The sequence below is a fragment of the Phocoena phocoena genome, chromosome 11 (assembly GCF_963924675.1).
Source record: "Phocoena phocoena chromosome 11, mPhoPho1.1, whole genome shotgun sequence".
NCBI lineage: Eukaryota > Metazoa > Chordata > Mammalia > Artiodactyla > Phocoenidae > Phocoena > Phocoena phocoena.
In genome coordinates this window covers 7,171,705-7,191,223 of record NC_089229.1, presented here as the reverse complement: position 1 = coordinate 7,191,223, position 19,519 = coordinate 7,171,705, and the positions used below count along the sequence as shown (strand labels likewise).

At 46.9% G+C, this 19,519-nt stretch overlaps 1 protein-coding gene across 1 annotated transcript in view; it reads left to right on the top strand.

Annotated features, from left to right (window-relative positions):
* Nucleotides 1-1,567: 1,567 nt before the first annotated feature.
* The window catches only part of SREBF2 (sterol regulatory element binding transcription factor 2), a 59,188-nt gene continuing 41,236 nt past the window's right edge, over nt 1,568-19,519 (top strand). Inside the window, exon 1 of the mRNA XM_065887738.1 lies at nt 1,568-1,795. Within this exon, the coding sequence (XP_065743810.1) occupies nt 1,708-1,795 (88 nt within the window). The 5' untranslated portion in view covers nt 1,568-1,707. The remainder of the gene's footprint in view (nt 1,796-19,519) is intronic.

Here is a 19,519-nt window from a genome sequence, read left to right as displayed (position 1 = left end):
CATCACTGACACTCAGCTCTTGGGCCTTCCATCCTTTTTGTCCTTCATGTGATACACAGATCACGTGTAACTTTTCAGTTACAGTAGCTACCTTGTATGGGCAGTGTGTGTCAGGACTTATTCCAAGTGCTGGCTTGCATCAGCTCCTTCTGCCTCAGGGCCTTTGTGTGTGTTGTGTGTTCCCCTAGCTATGCCAGATGCAGTTCTCATAATTTTAGGTTTTGTCTTAAATATCAGTGCCTGTTTTCTTCATCAGACTGGAAGCTCTCAGAGGGCAGGAACTGTCTCTCTGCCTGCCACAGAAATGTTCAATAAATATTGTCAAATGAGTGTACAGATGATCTCACTTAATCTTCACCACTACAAGGGAGCACTGTTCCCCCCGTTTTAGAGCTAAAAAAACTGAGGAAAAAAAAAAAGTTATTTAACCAGCCCAAAGTCATACGGTTTGTAAGTGAATCCACATGGCTGCCTCCACCCAGCCTTTGAACTCTTAAGTCTTGACCGCAAAGCAACTGCTACCTCTCACAGACTAGCAGGGAACATAGTGTTCCCTTTTAACAATATATCGCGGAAGTCTTTGTCAACAGGTATATTCATCAGGTCCTTATTGGGCTTCCCAGTTTTTCCCAGTTACAGCGGACTCTGATGAGCTCCTTTGAGGGCACACTTCGCTGAGCACTCATACGTTTATTCCTTAGTATAAATTCCTAGAAACCTGGCACAGTTGTTTACATCGTGACCTACTGCAACACTGGAAGTGCGGTGGCTGAAGGAGTGGGAATCCGTGGGTGGGTTGCGCCTCAAAATCCCTGCGCAACTTTGTCAAGATGTGCTCGGAACCCACCTCAGAATGCCTGTGGTGGTTCCGGGCACTGGCGTTATTTTAAAGGACTGCAGGAGATTCTCAGGTACCCGGGGTGAGGCAGCTGGAGTAAGCGCGTGGTCGCGGCAGGTGCAAGGGCGCAGAGTTTGTAAAATACGCTCCGTACTTGGGCAGTTTGCGAGCCTCGGTAGCCGCCCGTAAGGGGCTTGGGAGAAACGCGACGTGAACGATCTCCATACTCCTCCGGGCCCCAGTGCTGGGGTCCAGTTTTGATTCTACCCGCCACCCAAGCGGGCTGGGGGGACCGGGGCTAGGGTGGGGGAGAGACAGCTGGGACGATGACGTAATGTGCTCAAGGCTTACTCTGGGGGCGCCCAGCGGGCGGGGGCGGGGTGGACGGTGTTAACCCTTCATTCCCCAGCGGGTGGATGGAGTAGCTTGTGGAGCCGAACCAACAGAAAAGGGAGCGGTTCCTTTAAACTACGGGAAGGAGGTTGGGCTGAGGACCTGGAGGCTTCTCTTCGCATTCGCTAAGAGGCCGCCAGGGGAGGGGCCTCGATATGCAAATTTGAGCTGCTGATCGTTGACGCGCCATCACCCCACGCGCCGCTTCGCGCGCCGATTGGCCAGGACAAGCCTGGTCCCATTGACAACAAACAAGGGGGCGCGCGCGGCCTGGGGGCGGGGCCACAGAGGGCGCGGGTTGGGGCGGGGCAATGCCGCCCCGCCCCGCCCGCGCGGCGCAAACATGGCGGCGGCTGGCACCGGCCGGTGAGGCGGTACCCGGCGGGGGCTGTTGGGTGTCATGGGCGGTGACGGCGGCACCGCCCCCGCGTCTCCCTGAGCGGGACGGCAGGGGTTCCTCTGCACCGAGCCGGGCGATGGACGGGAGCGGAGAGCTGGGCGGTCTGGAGACCATGGAGACGCTCACGGAGCTGGGCGACGAGCTGACCCTAGGGGACATCGACGGTGAGTGGTGGGTGGGTGGGTGGGAGTGCGGGGGCGCTCGGGGAGGAAGGGGTTACGGCGGCGCGCGCGGGTGCGCGTGCGCCCACCCCCCGGCAGCCCCGTCTCGCGCGGGAAGACCCTGCAGGCGCGGTCGACCCGGCTGTCCCCAGCCCTTCCGGGCGCTGTGGGTTTGAGCCCCGCCCGGCCGTTCCGCTCGGGCAGGCCGCGGGATCTGCTTCGGGCGCCTCGTGTCCGGAAGCGCAGCGAGGGTCGTGGGGTCGGGAACGCGGAGCCGGGGGCGTCGCTGGGGCCTGGCGGGAGCAGCCAGAGGAGAGCGCGCGGCCGCTGCCTCCTTCGCGCTCCTACACGCGCGGTGCGAGGTCACGCTTGCCCGCCCAGTGGCTCCGCGTCGCACCTGTCACTCCACTCCCGGCCGCGTGGGCGGCTTTGGGGTTCCCCGGGCCGGGACCCCAGGCCCTGCGCCCTCACCCCTGGTCTTCCCGGGGTTGAAACAGGGCCGAGTCTCCTGGCGCCTGGGAAAACTTTGGGCAGCGAGCGGCTGCAGAAGCAAGTTGCTGATGAAGCGAGCGGTGGCGGCGGAGTGTGGACGCATCTCTCCGGGATAGAGACCCGGGCGCTCCTGCTGTCGCGCTGCAAAGGGAGTTGAGCAGCAGGAATTTTGAGCTGTGGCCCCTCGGGGACAGGCTGGGGAGCGGGTGGCCTTTGTTCCGGCGACCTTAACAGCGGAGAGGAAGAGCTGGTAGGAGCACAGGGATCATTTTGTGATCACGGAACCCAAAGTTTGGAGAGGGTCAGCGACTTGCCCAAGGTCACCCAGCTGGTTACGGAGCACAGTTCCTGGGCCAGTGTTGGTGTCGCTGCTCCATCAAGCTTTCACCTGCTCCTTGGGGGCGAGGAGTCCAGTGAATAGGTTAGTCATCATAATAATAACTCTGAATAGGTGGGCTCTTCTGATATTCTAGGCCCCAAGCGCTTAAATTGTTTCACTTATTCCTTACTACAGTCCCTTAAGATAGATACTCTTTTTGCTCCCATTTTACAGGAGAGTGAGGCCAGAAGATGTTAACTTGTTTAAGGTCACTCATTTTAGATTGTCCAGAACCCATACTCTTAATCAGTAACTCAGGCACATTGTGCTCTTGAGTTTACAAAGTGCTTTCATGTCCAAGATCTCACTACAGCCTTGCAGGCAGGTATGATGACTACAATCTCATTATACAGATGAGGAAACCGAGGCAGCAGAAGATTCTCTTCCAGGGGAAGAGATAGTGGCAACAGCTAATTGAAAAGAATCCGTTTCCCATTTTGCTTCTGTAACATTTCACCCCTTGGCCTGACTTTACTTTCTGATTTTGGTCATACAGGCAGTGTGGTAAGACCCTTAAATGACGCCCCAAGTCTAACTACAGACTTTTCCACTGAATGCTCAGAAATACAGAAATGTGTTGACAAATGGGGGAGGGAGGTTCTTGGAACTTAAGGGCAGCTAACATGTTTTGAGTACTTAATGTGCCAGGCACCGCGTTAAGCAGTCATTGCACATTAATGTCCTCAGTCCTTAACAAGTTCCATCAGGTAGAGACTGCTTGTTATACTACATTCATCCCCTCTTCGTAGACCCTGAAACTGAGGCTCAAGGCAGTCATTAACTTACCCAAGGTTACACAGCCAGTAAGGCGCATGTCCTAAACTGCCCACTAGCAACCTCACACCAAGAAATTCACGTGCATTTTGCACTCCCATTCCAAAACTGATTCTTATTTGTCTTAATTTATAATGTGTTAAAGTACCTGGTAGTTAAGTATTAACCTTATCCCTATAGATTTCTGAGTAATTTGTATGTTGCGGAAACTACCGCAGTGGTTCCATGGCTTCACAGGGCTCCATATTAGATTTGGGGGAAAATGGCTCCCTGTCTTCACTGGTCAACAAGTGTTCAAGTGAGAGCTGTAGGGAACATGAAAACATAGGAAAGATAGAATTTTATGGCTTTGTGAAGCTTGAGATGAATAATAGTAAAACTGTAGTGCTGAGTATAGAACAGCTCACAGTTATGCAGAGCAGTTAGTGAAAGTAAGCGTGGAGGGAGCTTGGTAAAGGCTGGCTTACCAGGAAGACCACACCGAGGAGATGGCCCTGGACGTGGGTCTTAGAGGAAAGAAAGGTTGGGTGGGCTGAAGGCCAGTGGTCTGCAGGCACAAATATCCCTGAAAACTTACCCATCCATCTCCCTACAGAACATCAGCCCCATGAGGGCCAGGGCCTTGCATTTTGTTTCTTTCACCTAGAATTAAATATTTGTGGGGTGCCTGAATGAATCCAGGGACCTTGAGCTAGGCAGGATTCTAAGTTATACTAGACTCAGCCCTTGGTGTTGGGTTAGGTCAGAGCTGGCCAGCCCAGATGCTTCTAGGAGCTGGTTGGGTGAGGAAGAAGAGATGCTGTGGGTAGTGGGGGAGAGAGGGTATGTGTCACTTCGAGAGCACATGCCAGCCTCTAGGAGGCAGCCGTGTGGATGTGAGGTGATGATCCTAAGAGGGTGATGGGATGGGGATAAGAAGTGGCCATTGTGCAAGGTGCTGGATGTGACAGGACATGGCCTCAGTGAAACTTGGCCCTGAAGGCAGAGCAGAGGTGGAATCCTAAGATCCCATTAAGGCTTTGATCCTGGGCATTGGGAGGGCTCAGAAGCTAGCAGGAAGAGCTGGTTTGGGGAGGTGATGAAAATTTGTCTTAAATGGACTGAAATTGAGGTGCTAGTAGGAAATGGGAGGTAGATAGGAGAAGGTTAAAACTGGGGATGGAGATTGAGGACTAGTCACCCACCCATATTGATGAGTTGAGTATAGAGGTGAGAGGAGAAGATGGAACCGGAGGTCAGATCAGGTGAGGGAAACATAATAACCTAAGGGGAAGTGAGCTTTTTGAGGAGCAGTTAGTGGATGATGGAGATAGTGCTGTAGAAGACAGCAAGGATGACAAGGCCATGAAAGGACTCATGGGATTTGGCAATTAGGAGATCCACCTTTGACACAGCAGTCAGATGAGATGGTCCAAGGCCAGGTAAACCAGAACGAAGTCAGGAGTGAGCGGGTGGTGGACAAGTAGAGGCAGCTGTTCTCCGTGGTGAAGGTTGAAGCAACTTTTCGGTGAGCTAATTTACTTTCTGTCCTCATGGATTTGCCTATTCTGGACATTTCATATATATGCAGTCATACAATATGTGGCCTTCTTCACTTAGCATAACGTTGAGGTTCATCCGTGTTGCAGCATGGTGTTCCCTTATATGGATGCACCATGTTTTGTTTATCCATCCATCAGTTGTTGGACATTCAGGTTGTTTCCACTTTTTGGCTATTATAAATGAAGCTGCTGTGAGCATTCGGGTACAGGTTTTTCTGTGGACATATGTTTTCTTTTCTCTTGGGTAGATCCTCTGCGGTTTTTGTTGCTGTTTGTTTTTTCCTAGCGCTCATTGTAGCCCCATTTATTCACTTGCTTACTTTCCATGTTCCGGTAACTAATGCAGCCTTAAATCTTGTGACAGAAACTCAGTTTGGTGGGCAGTTTTTTTTTTGTTTTGTTTTTGTTTTTTTGCGGTATGCGGGCCTCTCACTGTTGTGGCCTCTCCTGCTGCGGAGCACAGGCTCTGGACGCGCAGGCTCAGCGGCCATAGCTCATGGGCCCAGCCGCTCCGCGGCATGTGAGATCTTCCCGGACCGGGGCATGAACCTGTGTCCCCTGCATCGGCAGGTGGACTCTCAACCAGTGCTCCACCAGGGAAGCCCGGTCAGTTCCTTTTATCGCCCTTGTTGATGTCTCTCCTGGGGCCTTCCCTCTTTTTGTCCCATCTGATGCTTGTCTAGGTCTGCTGTTTCGCACTTATCCTGGGTCTACCCTTAACCATCACCCGGGGTCGGGGGCGATGTTGAAGCCCTTGTTCCCTAGTTCTTGTTTTTTTGTTTTACTCCCTTGTTTTGATGGAGCACATCCTCCAGTAGCTTCCTAAGGAAGTGTACTTTAGAGGTAAATTTGTGGGGCTTTACCTCTCTAAAAGTATATTCTGACGTCTCCAATTTGATAGTTGGGGTGGGTTTAGAATTTTAGGTTGAAGGCATTGCCTCATTGTTTTCTAGCTTCCAGTAGTTGAGAAATCTGATACCATTTTGATTCCTGACCCTCTGTGTGTGACACGTTTTCTCTGAAAACTTGTGGGCTCTTGTCTTTGTCCTTGGTGCTCTGAACTCCACGATGATGTCCACTGATGGGCTGAGCTGTCAGTCACTGTCCCTGCTTGGTGGGCTCTGAAGGGCTCACAAAGTCAGATACCTACATTCATGCAGTCCTCTTGCTGGTAGCCCACCCTGTACCCTAGGCTTCAGAGTAACTTGCTGTTCCTGAGCCTTTGGGTGACACCGTCTTGGGCCTCTGCTGGCTTCTCCCAGCAGTCAGGCACTGGAGAGGCGCTCTGTAAAAGTGTGTCTAACGAGGAAAGGAAGTCGCTTCAGGTTGAGGTGTTGGGTGGGCCCCTAGTCGAGGTGTCCACATCACTGGGAAGATCGGAGTGGCCAGCCTGTGTCGGGGAAGGTGTGGCCAGCACACCACTGGCAGGGAGGCGAGGAGACGGGTAGAAATTGGCTTCATGTCTCTCCAGTGAGTCATACTTCGGAAAAACTGCTCAGTGAGGTGAAGCAGAGATCTACTTTTTACCCCTGTTTGAAGATGTAAGCTTTTTCTTGACACTAGAATATATATCACTGTTGCTAGTGTTTGGCTTGAAAGAGCTGCTGCTGCTCTTAGCTTATTTATTTTCTGCCAGTTTTTAGCGCCTGGTCTCATCCGGTTCCATTTCGTGGGATACATCTTCTAGGGTTGCTCAGACCACTGAACCAGTCTCCTGGGGTTTCTCCTTCTTCCTGGGTCTGTTTGGTTTCGCCCTTGACAAACGTGTTGCATTCACACCTGGGCCTTTGGTCCAATGTTCTTGAGCGCTGCCTGCCTCTCATGTCAGTCTTTTCTGTCATTCTCATACTCAGCTCAGGTCTTGGCATTTTTTCTTGGCATTTTTAAAAAAGTGTATTTTTGCTCCTGTATCGAATAGATCTTTTCTTTCCTCAATTTCATAATTTAAAAAAGAAGTTCTTAAGCAACTTTATTCAAATAGCGCTCCCTGAATATCAAATTGTCTATCCTGCTGGATTCTTGTCTGAACTTTATTAACGTGCACGTGAAATGTTACAGCATTTTCACTTACAGGTTGCTGTATGTTGAAACAGTTGAGGTATAAATTGCCTGTGATCCAGTGTAATTCATCTGAGGGGGCAAATACCTATCCATGTCCCTGTGGAACATTTGCATCATTTGCAGTTTTTCATTAACATAAGTACTGTTGCCCTGAACACAGATGAGCAGATCACTTTGGAGTCAGTTCATTGGTACGTGTTTCTCGTCAAGGACTCTTCAAGTGAAGAGCTGGGTGACAGCTCTTACACACTGCCAGCTGTAGCCCTTTCATTTTTTAAAACTTTTCCAGTGTTATAAATTACTGTGGTGATTGGAACTTACCACTTGGAAAATATTTTCATTTTTTCAAAAAGGTGATACATTCATATGGCAAAATAAAAAGTATGAAAGGGTACTGTGAAAAGTCTTGCCCCCAGCCCTGTCACCATCTGCTTAGGGCCCACAACCCCAAGTTATTAATTTTTTAGTTTCTTTTACATCCTTCAAAACTTAATGCAAATAGAAGCAAATAGCAAGTATGGATTTTCATTTTTGCCCCCCTTTCTATTTTTCACAAATAACATGCTATAAGCTGTGTTCTTCTGCAGCTTACCCTTTTTTTTTTTCACTTAACAGCATACCTTAGAGATCTTTCCAGTCTTTTTCACTGCTGCATGGTTTTCCATTGTACGGATGCACTGTAGTTCATCCAGTCCCTCTTTGATGGACATTTGAGGGTGTTTCCAGTCTCACTATGAAAAACATGCTGTGGCGAATAGCTGTGTAAATTCCTCATTTCACACATGTGCAGGTGTTGGAGCAGGATAAATGACCGGAAGTGTGCGTCAGGGTGGGGTGGTGATATCTACACCATAGGTGCTGTAAGAGTCAAATGAGATAAAACATGTGAAAGGAAGGGGCAGGCACTAACATTCTATTCTGGCTCATTTGTGGTTTTGACAGATCCTGTCAAACTGCTCTCCTCACTAGATGTACCCATTTACTCCCCCACCAGTGTGGAGGAGAGGGCCTGTCCTTCTCAGCTTCCGGCTAGAGTCTGGAACTCTAGTCCCTTATTCTGCCTGTCTCTTTGCCACATGTATGCCAGTTAAGGGCTGATGCTGCCCCAGCCCCCCAACAATGCACATGTATAGACCCCTCTGTCCTGGCCTCCTGGTTCCTCATGTTTCTTTTCTATACTTGAGACCACTGGACAGTCAGTGGGCAGCCACCAACTTTCTGAGCAATCCCTTCCTGTGCCTCTGATGTTCCCTTTGCTTGCCCAGGACCCTAGTGGTTGCGACTGTTTTACTCCTCTGCTGCCTTTGGTTTCTTAGAGTGATCCTTTGTCTGGTTTGCTTGCTCTCTATACTTTTAAAATTGCTCCTGAAGGTACAGTTCCTTATTTTCAGCCCTCTGCCTTGGGGGACTTGAAAAATGACTTCTTGCTTTACATTGTTTCAGTGGGACTCTTTTCTGTCTGGGTTCCTTTTCTTGGTGTCTTGGTGGCAGCCCTTGCTGCCCCAGAATTTCAGTGCATCCTCCATCCTCGCATAAAAATTCTTTGGGGCTCTCCATTCCTATAAATAGTGTTCTGGAAGTTGCTTCCTTTCATTCTGATTCTCTTCAGACCACCTTTCACCAACATCTGCAGACGTTTTAGGAAATGCCCTTTTGTTATGAATAGCCTCACTTCTCACAATACTTTCCTTTGAACTTTTAAAAGTCAATCGTGGTAGTTTTTCTGAGCTAGTTGGGTGGGCTTTCCGTGATTATTTGTTGGGAAGGACTGAAATTGACTTGTGATTGCTGTTTTCCATTGTGTGATTCTTCTTACAGACATACAGTGTATTTGATAACAAATATGGGACCGTTTCATCTTGATCCTACAGGTGTACTATCATTTATCCTGAGGTGCATCAGTTCTCTAGGTGAAGGTGACTGTCTTATTCTTTATTAATTACTGACTGTCTCTGCAGTCACTGCTACTTTTCCATCCTTCATCAGGTTTTGAAATCACACTGTAGGCAGCACCTGCTGCATGCCCAGCACCATGTCTGGTTAGACCTGCAGTTAAGACCCTTACAGAGGACCTGTTTTGTGCTGAGCTCTGGGTACAGCACTAGCAGGGTAAGCAAGGTCCCTATCCTCACACCGTGTGTATGGATGGCCCTTTACCTACATTGTCTTTTGCTCTTAATTTTTTCTTCAATTCCACGGTGTGTTACAGATGAAGAAACTGAGACCCAGATCACAACTAGTAAGTCATAAAATGGTGACCTCGGTCCACACAAGTCCAACTCCAAAACCCATGTACTTTTCCTCTACTCCATGCCAAATCCCCATCTGATGTAGCGGGCTTCAGAGTTGTGAACACAAGGTGGAGTGGTGGGCTGAGGCTGGAGAGACCCAGGATCCTCTGCTCAGGTACACATTCAGACCACATGTGTTTATCAGGAAGGGTCTGCCCTGTGCTGGGCACTTCAAGTGACTTCCCCTGGGTCCTGCAACACTTCTGTAAGCCTTAATTTCTGCTGTGGGGTGGGGAGTGGGGATGTCTGCGTCACAGGTGTTGTAAGACTTGAGTGAGCTACAGCACAAAAAAGGAAGAGGGCAGAAAATAACATTCTCTTTGACTCTATCTGAGAATGAATGAGGAACTACAGTTTGCAAGTTGACTCTTAGGACCAAGGGCCCTTTTTTAGAATACAGTTTTGGAATGTTTGTTCTTTTCCTTTTGAAAGGGCTTTCCTGGGGTGGTGGGTGGGACACAAAGGAGCAGTCACAGAACAGGGTAAAGTGTTCCACTTCTGGACCACAAGCCTCAAGGGTTAAACTTTGTTGACGTGATGGAATTTTTTAAAGAGTAGCAGATCCCAGAGCCTGGGCCTCAAAGTAAGGCTCTCTGGGGAACCTCTGTTTAGAAACTAATCCTAAACCATTGAAGGGCTTGGAAACTGGAAAACAGAACTCTTTCTGCATCTCTCAGGCCTTTGGAATTGCTAATGAATACATGTCTAAATGTCCCTTATAATCTGGCTTCTGCATCTGATCTGTTGGGTTCAGGGTCTAGTTTGGAACAGTGATGAAATTCCTCCGGCTACTGAACCAGATGTGGAACTGCCTTGTTAAACCGGTGTCTTCTTAGCTCAGGCCCTCACCATCCCATAGCAACAAGTGGAAATAATGCTTCTTCCTAAGTGTGAACATTCCTACGAGGCCTTACACTTTACAGAAGTCCTTCTGATACATTTGTCTTCCTAACAGTGCTGTGAGGCGCTTGATTTTTATATCCATTTATATCCATTTTGCAGATGAAGACATAGAGACAGATAAAATGATTTGCCCATGGTTTACTGGGCTCATGAAGTGGAGTCAGGAGTTGAACTTGGGCCTTCTGACATGGTCTCCTGTACTCTTCCCTGCCCTGTGGGAATGAGGTGGGAGATGCCCTGACTCAAGAAGCCTGTCTAGGAGCCCCTGTTCTGGTCAGTAGTTGTTTTAAAATTTTTTAATTTAATTAAAAAAATTTTGTTCATTCCAGTTCAGCATGAGTATCCTACATTCGCAGCACATCACTAGACTCTGGGGTGTTAGAGATGAGTGAAACTGTCCCAACTTTCACGGAGGTGACATCTAAGCAGCCAGTCAGAATACAAAGCAAAATGCAGAAGAGGCCGGAACAGAGGAATAAACTCCAGGTTTTTGGAGCACTAAGGAAGGGAAGTAGGAAAATCTTCACACAGACTTTGGCGTTTGAGCTGAGTTGTGAAGGGTGAGTGAACAGCATTTTAGAAAGGAGAATTTGGAAAGGCAAAATGTTCATTTTGACAGAGCTGGACCAAAGTTGGGAATAATTTGGCATGTTCTGGGCATATGTGATTCAGTGTGGCCATAGTACAGTGTAGAACAGACGGTCTCAAACTTTAATGTGCCTAAGAGCCCCACCAGGGTACAGCCACTTTGAAAGGCTTGACCACTGTGCTCGAGTGATTTGCAGACTACACTCTTGATGACTGTTGTTTGCTGTCTTCCTCAAACACAGCTTTGATCAGGTCCCTCTCCTGCTTCAGTGTGTCCTGTGTCAGTCAGGAGGCTTGGTGAGAAGCAGCAGAAGCTGGCTCTGGCTAGCTCAAACAGAAAAGGAGTCTATTGGAAGGATGGCGCACAGACTGATCAGAAAACCTGGAGAGTCAGACTTGGAAAATGGGCTGGAGCCAAGGGCAGCTCAGCAGCAGAGTCCAGCTGAGGAGAGCCTGGAGCAACCTGTTTAGACCGTGCTGCCTCAGCGATCTCTGCCTTGTCTCTGCTTCCTGGGGTCATTCCTGCAAGAGTCATGTTCCTGGTGGGATCATGCATTCATCAGAGCCGACTGGCAGGAAACCTTACCACCAAGACCACCCAGTGGGCATTCTCCAAAAGGAAGATCAGGGTGCTGATGGGAGGGTCGGGTTGAAGGATGACAGACAAAACAAAAGTTGCAGATGTCCACTATGTTTTCTGTGCTCTGCCGTATGTCACCGTTAAGGCCTTTCCCAGCTTAAGTGTAAGCAGCTCCACCTCTCCACTCTGTTCCATGTGCTGTCCGCTGCATCTCCTCCCAGGACATTTCCTGGTGCTGTGGTTTTGCTCAGACTGTTTCCTTTGCCTGCAATACGTGTCCCTCTCTCTAACTCATGAAAGTCTCTTCACCCTTCTAGGCTCCACTTTCACTGCCTGCCAGGATGGGTCAGTCCTCTCTCTGCCCTCTGACAGCCCTTTCTTTGTGAGGCACCTGTCTGTTCTCGCCCTTGTCATAGTTTGTGGAGTTGGTTGGATTTCTCCGTCTTCCCTGTGAGGTTGGGGGGTGTGAAGGGAAACGACACTTCGGAGTCCTTCCTCTATGCTGGGTCCCACTCCCGGCACTGCAGTGCACAGTTGTATGCACGTGCTGGGTGGCTGTTTGTAGCATGATTTAATAACCTGCTTTGCAAGTATTATTTTCGTCCTTAGTCTGAGGGAGATTTGGGGGTGTGGTAATGAATGGAAGGGTACGTTGGTGAGTCGTTGGGGGTCTTTCACTTTTGCCTGAATGCTTTAAGGACTGAAAAAGGTTGAGATCCCCAGCTCTGGAGACTCTACCCACAGGAGGACAGTTCAGGTGAAGAAGTGGCTTTTGCCAGACTTTGTGGACACTCGGTCACCTGGCATTATGCGACGCCAGGCCCTCGAACAGGATTGTGCCGAGCGTTCCTTGGCATCTTACTCGCTGTTCCTCAACTTTTAGCCTCTTGTTCCAGGAGAGTGAAAGAGAGGACAGTGTGATGCGGGTGGGAGCAGACAAAGAGTTGGGAGCTACAGGACACCTGGGATGACACTCCTTCCCTTCCCCAGCTGCGGGTATTCGTTCTCATTCGAGAACAAGGCTCTTACTGAGCATCTGTCTGATGCCAGGCTCTGTCTGGTGACGTCTATGCAATAATAGAAACGAAGCATCTGTCCAGTATGGTGGCTAAGAGCTTGACTCTAAATCCCAGCTCTGCCACCTGCGGACTGCGTGACATTAGACAAGTTACTTTAGCTCTCTGTGCCTCATCTTCCTTGTGTGTCAAGTGGAGGCGATAATGGCATCCATCTCAAAGTGTGGAGATTAAGTGATGAAATCTGTGTGAAGTGCTTAATGTAATTGCTGACACATGGTAAGAGCTCAGGAAACGAACAATTACTATACTATTTTTATTATTACTGCTAGTAATTGGCTTGAGTTTTTTCTTCTTAATTGTTGTTCTCAAAGTCTGTTCTTGACCTCTTTCTAAAGGCAAGCCTTTCAAAGTAATAAATGGAATAAGATGGACAGCTTTTCAGACGGGGAGTGTCAACAAATCTGATGCCTTTAATTTGGTGTTGGGTAAGGGCTGAAGGCCTGGGTTCCCGGCCAGGACACAGGGTGGGACTGTCGCATGAGTGGGGACATTCTAGAGCCCAGTTGCTGTGAGGTGGGGCAGCCCCAGGGGTGGAGGGACTCCTGAGAGGAGGCCCCGCAATGTGCTTGTTGGGGCGACTTCTGGAGCAGGGTGCCTGCAAAAAGAGCACCGGGCCTGGGCGAGGGTGGAGGAGGCTCCTGCCCCAGCCTGCCGCTCGCTGACTCACCTGCCTCACACCCCATCTTTGGACTTGGACTTGTTTCTTCCTGTGTAACAAGCCCCACCACCATCACCACTTTCAGGCACTCCTGTGCCAGGCACTGTTCTAAGTGCTGTGCATAGAGTAACTCATTTAAAAGAGTGCTCGAAGCTACCTCATGGGGTGATTTGAATTGTATACCGCAACGTGTGGAACTGCTAGCTAGGTGTTAAAAGCAGAAACAACTGGGGACTTCCCCGGCGGTCCGGTGGTTAAGACTCCGTCCTTCTAATACATGGGGCTCAGGTTCAATCCCTAGTCAGGGAACTAAGATCCCACATGCCACGTGGCATGACTTACAACTGGGTGACACTGCTAATGAAGTTCTTTTCTAGTAAAGAAAAAGACATCACATTTAAACTTTATCTATAAATACACCCATACTCACACACAAACATGAGATAAATCGCAGTAAAAATCAACAACAGAAGCTTTTTAAGCAACATGCTCCCAACAGGTTCCTCTTGCATCATGTGCCGTTTTTCATCCCGGCACTCAGCAGCTGGCCCTGGCAAGTGTTTACACAGGGTTTCTTTGCCAGAACATGTGCCTCTTGAAGGTGTTCAGTTTTGTGTCTGGCACATGGCAGGCTAAGTTAATGTTTGTTGAATGCATGTCTTAAGGGATGTGTCTTCATTGATTTGTTATTTATTTGAAGAAAGAGAGGTGTTCTAGAAAGGAGCATCTTGTCAAGGCAGAAAGTCTCATTTGGAGAATAATTTAATAATTTGGGAGGGAGGTATACTTGCAAAATGCAGTCAGGCAAAAATCTCTCTCCTCTACTCCCCCATGAGTCAGTTACATGGGTGTTGCCCTGAGATGAATCTTCTTCCATTAACATTGAACTTCATATTGAGAGTAATGAGATGGATTACATTAAGTGCCCCCCTGCACACACACCCAGATTCCCCGTACTTTACTGTCACTCCAGGTCTGTCTTGCATCTTTCTCCCAAGTTGTAAAATCCAAGAAATGTTTGTTTTGTAGGGAAAATAGAGTGCATAGAGGGGAGACTCAGACAAACCTAAATACAGATATAAATTCAGATCTCAGCCCAGCCACTTTGTAGCTTACATGAGAGGCTTGTGAAAGTAGTTTAACTTCTCTGAACGTTATTTTCCTCACTTGTAAAGTAGAATAATAATACTAGCATCTGGGTTTGTGTAAAGTGCTAAGTAGGTATCAGTGATAGCTGATTATCGTGTTGTTCACATAGAATCAATATGAAATTAATTTTAGTCATAACCACCTTCTGTGCATTTAAATAAAATATGAACTATAAATTTGATTTCTAATTAGAAAATAAGTTTTATTAGCTTTGTCACTGAGTTGTTTTTGCTTTTAAACATCATTAATGTGACCGTTGGCTTTTATTCAGAGGTTAAATTGGAATCTAACCTGGAGAGAGGTCCCTTTTTCAAATGTTATGATAAAAAAGAAACTATGAAAACGTCAAATACATTTTATTACGTGCTGGACATATTTCTGTATATTAATATGCATCCATTGGAGTTTGAATTATTCCCATATTTATAAGTAAAGAAGCAGTCTCAGGGAGAGTAATGAATTTTCCAAAGGCAACCCAACAATTACATCACTAGATTCACAACCCAGTGCTGCTGATTCCACAGCCAGTTCTCTCTGAATTTAAACTTGGGAATCCCCATGCTGTTTGGCCTTCCAGTTAAGTCTTGGTTTACCTGTTTGACCTCCTGCTTTTCTTCTTTAATATGATTCTTTGCCACACTTCCTTCACACAGTCCCTAAGAGATAGGTGGCCTTTTTCCCAGTTTTCATACATAACCAGAACTCTTTTTTTTTTTTTTTTTTTTTTTTTTTGCGTTACGCAGGCACCTCACTGTTGTGGCCTCTCCCGTTGCGGAGTACAGGCTCCAGACGCGCAGGCTCAGCGGCCATGGCTCACGGGCCTAGCCGCTCTGCGGCATGTGGGATCTTCCCAGACCGGGGTACAAACCGGCATCCCCTGCATCGGCGGGCAGACTCTCAACCACTGCGCCACCGGGGAAGCCCGATGCCAATTTTTTTAACTACCAGAGTGCTTAGTGCCTGGAGAGGTACAGGGGAGTGGAAGATTTTGTCTAGGTGCTTGTAGAACACAAGATATAAGAAAAGCATTAAAAGGCTTCCCAGGTGGCACACTGGTTGAGAATCTGCCTGCCAAGGCAGGGGACACGGATTCGAGCCCTGCTCCGGGAAGATCCCACATGCCACGGAGCAACTAAGCCCGTGCGCCACAACTACTAAGCCTGTGCTCTAGAGCCCATGAGCCATAACTACTGAGCCCGCGTGCCACAACTACTGAAGCCTGCTTACCTAGAGCCCCGTGCTCTGCAACAAGAGAAGCCACCGCGATGAGAAGCCTGCGCACCGCAACAAAGAGTAGTCCCCGCTCTTGCAACTAGAGGAAGCCCGCGTGCAGCAACGAAGACCCAATGCAGCCAAAAATAAATAAATTAATTAAAAAAAGAAAAGCATTACAAAAATATATCTTACTGTATGTAATGTGGCAAAATAAAATTTTTTAAGGTGAAAAACATAACTCTTATACTAATATATCATCAGCACATACCAAAGATTTATTAACATTATTGAGAAAACCAGCAGGATGACCAGGCTGGATTCAAGGGGAATGTAAGAAACTGATATTTACATAGTTGGAAAGAAATAAGATTGCAAATTTAGATGCATAACTGGTTAATGTCCTACAGGGCAATAAAAACAAAGCTTTCAAGGTTATCTTTTTTACCAGAGAGAAATCATTTGCAACTTGCTTATTTTCTACATGAGAACATCTGATTTTACAGAACGTGCGCCTAATCAGTAGTAAATAGGAAGTCAGACAACTTTATGTTTCTGTAGAGCATCAGCTGACCTTCAGAGCATTGTCTAAACCAGAGTTTAGGCAATGCTCTGGTACGACTTTAAAGAGAACTGTACTTTCTTTTTTTTTTGGCTGTTTTGGGTCTTAATTGCTGTGCTGGGGCTTCCTCTAGTTGCGGTGAGCGGGGGCTACTCTTGGTTGCAGTGCGCGCCGCTTCTCATTGCGGTGGCTTCTCTTGTTGTGGAGCACGGCCTCTAGGCGCGTGGGCTTCAGTAGTTGTGGTGCACGGGCTTAGTTGCTCCACAGCATGTGGGATCTTCCCAGACCAGGGCTTGAACCCGTGTCCCCTCCACTGGCAGGCGGATCCTTAACCACTGCGCCACCAGGGGAGCCCAGAACTGTACTTTTTAAAATTTTCCATATTTTCAAGTTTTAGACTTTTTTTCTTAACAAATAAATCACAGTTGGGTTCAAGATCTAAAAGATGGCTGGATCTGAGGTAGAAAAGAGTCCTTGGTGGAAGAAATTGTAAGTCATTTTGAAATGGAATTGTGCAGTTAAAGGAAGAGGGCTGTAACAAGCAGAAAGGGTAAGGCTGCCTCCCCCACCCCCCAAAGGCATGTGCCAAAAAGGAAGGGAGTGGGTATTTTTCCAGGCTGGATGATGAGCTAAGGTGAGTGGGAAGTGAAATCCCCTGGAGTAGGAGGGAGCAATTGGTAGGAAGCTACCAGTTGGTAGGAATCGGTAGGAAGCTCATGTTCAAGAAGTTTGATTTGCTTTGAAAGACTGTTGGACCAACAAGATACTCAAAGAAGACGATTGTCACTGGGTTGAAGGCTGCGGTTGAAATCAAGGCAGGGTATGGAAGTGGAGCAAAGAGATAACTCTGTGATACTACGGAAGGAGACCTGCCAGGAATTCATAGCGAACTCACGGCAGCGGAAAGAAGAAGAAAGAGCAATTGAAGGTAGTGCCAAAGATCACTCTCTTTTGATTGAAACTCAAGAGCTGGCTCGGGTCTCCTGCTGTGTTGGACCAGAGAAGCCAGGACCGGCCAACTGAGCTGGGGCCCTCTGGGGCTGCCCCTGATACCCAGCCTGGGCAGGTGGCGAGAGAGCTGGACAGAGCAGACCAGAGGCCATTTGAGAATGACTTGGCTTCTCTTTGTGTTTTCTTTTTCTCTTAATTTTCAAATGTTTTATTTTATTATGTAATACTTGATATGTGCAAAGGAATATATGACACATTTGTGTGTGTTGTGGAACACAAGCACTTAAGGACCCCACCTCCCCACCCAGTTTCCCTTTGTGGTTTCTTTGCCAGTAAAAAGAGTTCACTCATCCGTCGCTTAAAATATAGGATGCCCAGGTCACTAGTTTGTCATCCTGTGTCATTCAGTGCCTCCTCCAGACTCCCTTTCCCCAGGATGGTGACCCAGAATTCCCTTGAAGTATACAATTGTGTCCCTGTGCTCTGAGCTTCTTACCAAATGGCTGTGCCTCCTGGTGTTTGAGTGGAACAGTTTTAAGGCATTAGTTTGCCTGCTGTAACTGTCCCCCTGTTCCTTCTGTTATTGCTTGCATTTCAGGGCTTCTGGGTTGAAGGGTGTGGTTGACAGCCCAGCTCCTTACCTGCCCCTCTGGGTGACTTGAATGGGAATAATTGATGTTTTAGGTCCTGGGAAAGCAGTGGTGATCACAAACAGCAAGATGGTGGGAAAACGAAGAGTTATCTTACCATTGACCCTCAGGCTTGATATGGGTCTACATTTTACTTCATTTTTTTAATTTTAAGATTCTTTAATTATTAGAAAAAAATCATCCTAGGAGGGGAGACAGGATCGTCTGCTTGAAAGCAGGATACTTGTTGCTCAAGAAGGATTCTTGCTGGATATTAGATTTTGTGTTTACCTCCCTCTCCCCCACTGGTCGTGGTCCATCTCACTCCCAACAGCCTTACACACATCACACACCATGCTTCTGTGTTCTTAGGTTTGTTGGGCAGACCTAATGTGAAAGATGAACAAAAGTAACTGAAGAAAGTTTAGGTCAATATCCTTACGATCTTTGGGAGGAGGAACAGAAACCGTGTAATTTTACTGCACAGGATTGAAATTGTTCTGCTGTAATGGAACATACACATTCCTAAAAATTACCGCACTATGCAAAATTACACAGTAAAAACCACAGGGCTTATGGGGAAAGTGGGGTTAGGGTCATAACACTCAAAAACTTCATAGGTGACCAGAAAAGAGAGAGAAAAAATAAGTAGGCATTCTAAAAAAAGATAGGGAGGTACAAACTACCATGTATAAAATAAATAAACTACAAGGATATATTTATTGTACAGCACAGGGACTATAGCCAATATTTTATAATAACTTTAAATAGAGTATAATCTATAAAGATTTTGAATCACTGTCTTGTACATCTGAAACTCACATTGTAAATCAACTATAGCCCAATAAAAAAATTAAAATTAAACGGTAAAAATAAATAAAAAATAAGATAAGACCCCCTAAACAGCACGGTTTTACAGATGTTAAGTGGCTAAGAAATGTATAACTACCACAATAAATGTAGCACTCTACCTTAAAAAAGACCTGAGGTTTGCTTGTGGAAGTAGGCATTGGAAGGTTATAGCTCGCAAGTTATTGTGAAGTGATGGAAGGAAGGCCTTCTGAAGTCGGATGGAAATTTCTGACCCCAGATGTGGAGGGTTACAGCTCATAACGCATGCAGGTGATCTGACAGCTGGTGGATGTTTGAAATGTGTGCGTTTTTTGTTTTCCTGTGTGGCTCATTTCAGCTGGGTATCGTTTTTTGCATTTTTTAGTGTTTCTTTCATGCATAAGTAAACACGAAATTTATGTTATGCCCAGATTATTCCCTAATATATCCAATGCATTGGAACAAATCTGAATTTTCCAAAAAAAAAGTCAAAGCAAAACTAACTGTCAGAAACCACTGTGTATAACATGTACTAGCTAATAGTAAGTGCCAGGCACTGTGCTGTAGATTCTATGTGAATTATCTCTCAACAACATGACGAGTTAGATATAATTGTTAGCCACATTTTATAAGTGAGAAAACTGTGGCTCAGAGAGGTAAAACTTGCCCCAGGTTACAGCGCTAGGCCAGGGTAGCTCTCAGTGAGTATGCCATTCTCTTTCCTGAGCAAAAAAAACAAAACAGCAACAACAAAAAAAACCCAACAAAGTGGGGCAAATATTTGCAAATATATAAGAACGAACAAATATCCATAATATATGAAAGTTTTTAAAATCACTAAAAAGAGACAAACAGCCCAGTAGAAAAATGAACAGAGGTCAAGAGCAGGCAATTTACAAAGAAGGAATACAAATGGCCAATAAAATGGGGGGGGGTGATGTTTGACCTCATTTAATACGCATTCATGTAAATTAAAACAATTAGATGTTGTTTTTCCCAACAATCAAATGGACAGAAATATTAGGTTGGCCAAGAAGTTCGTTCGAG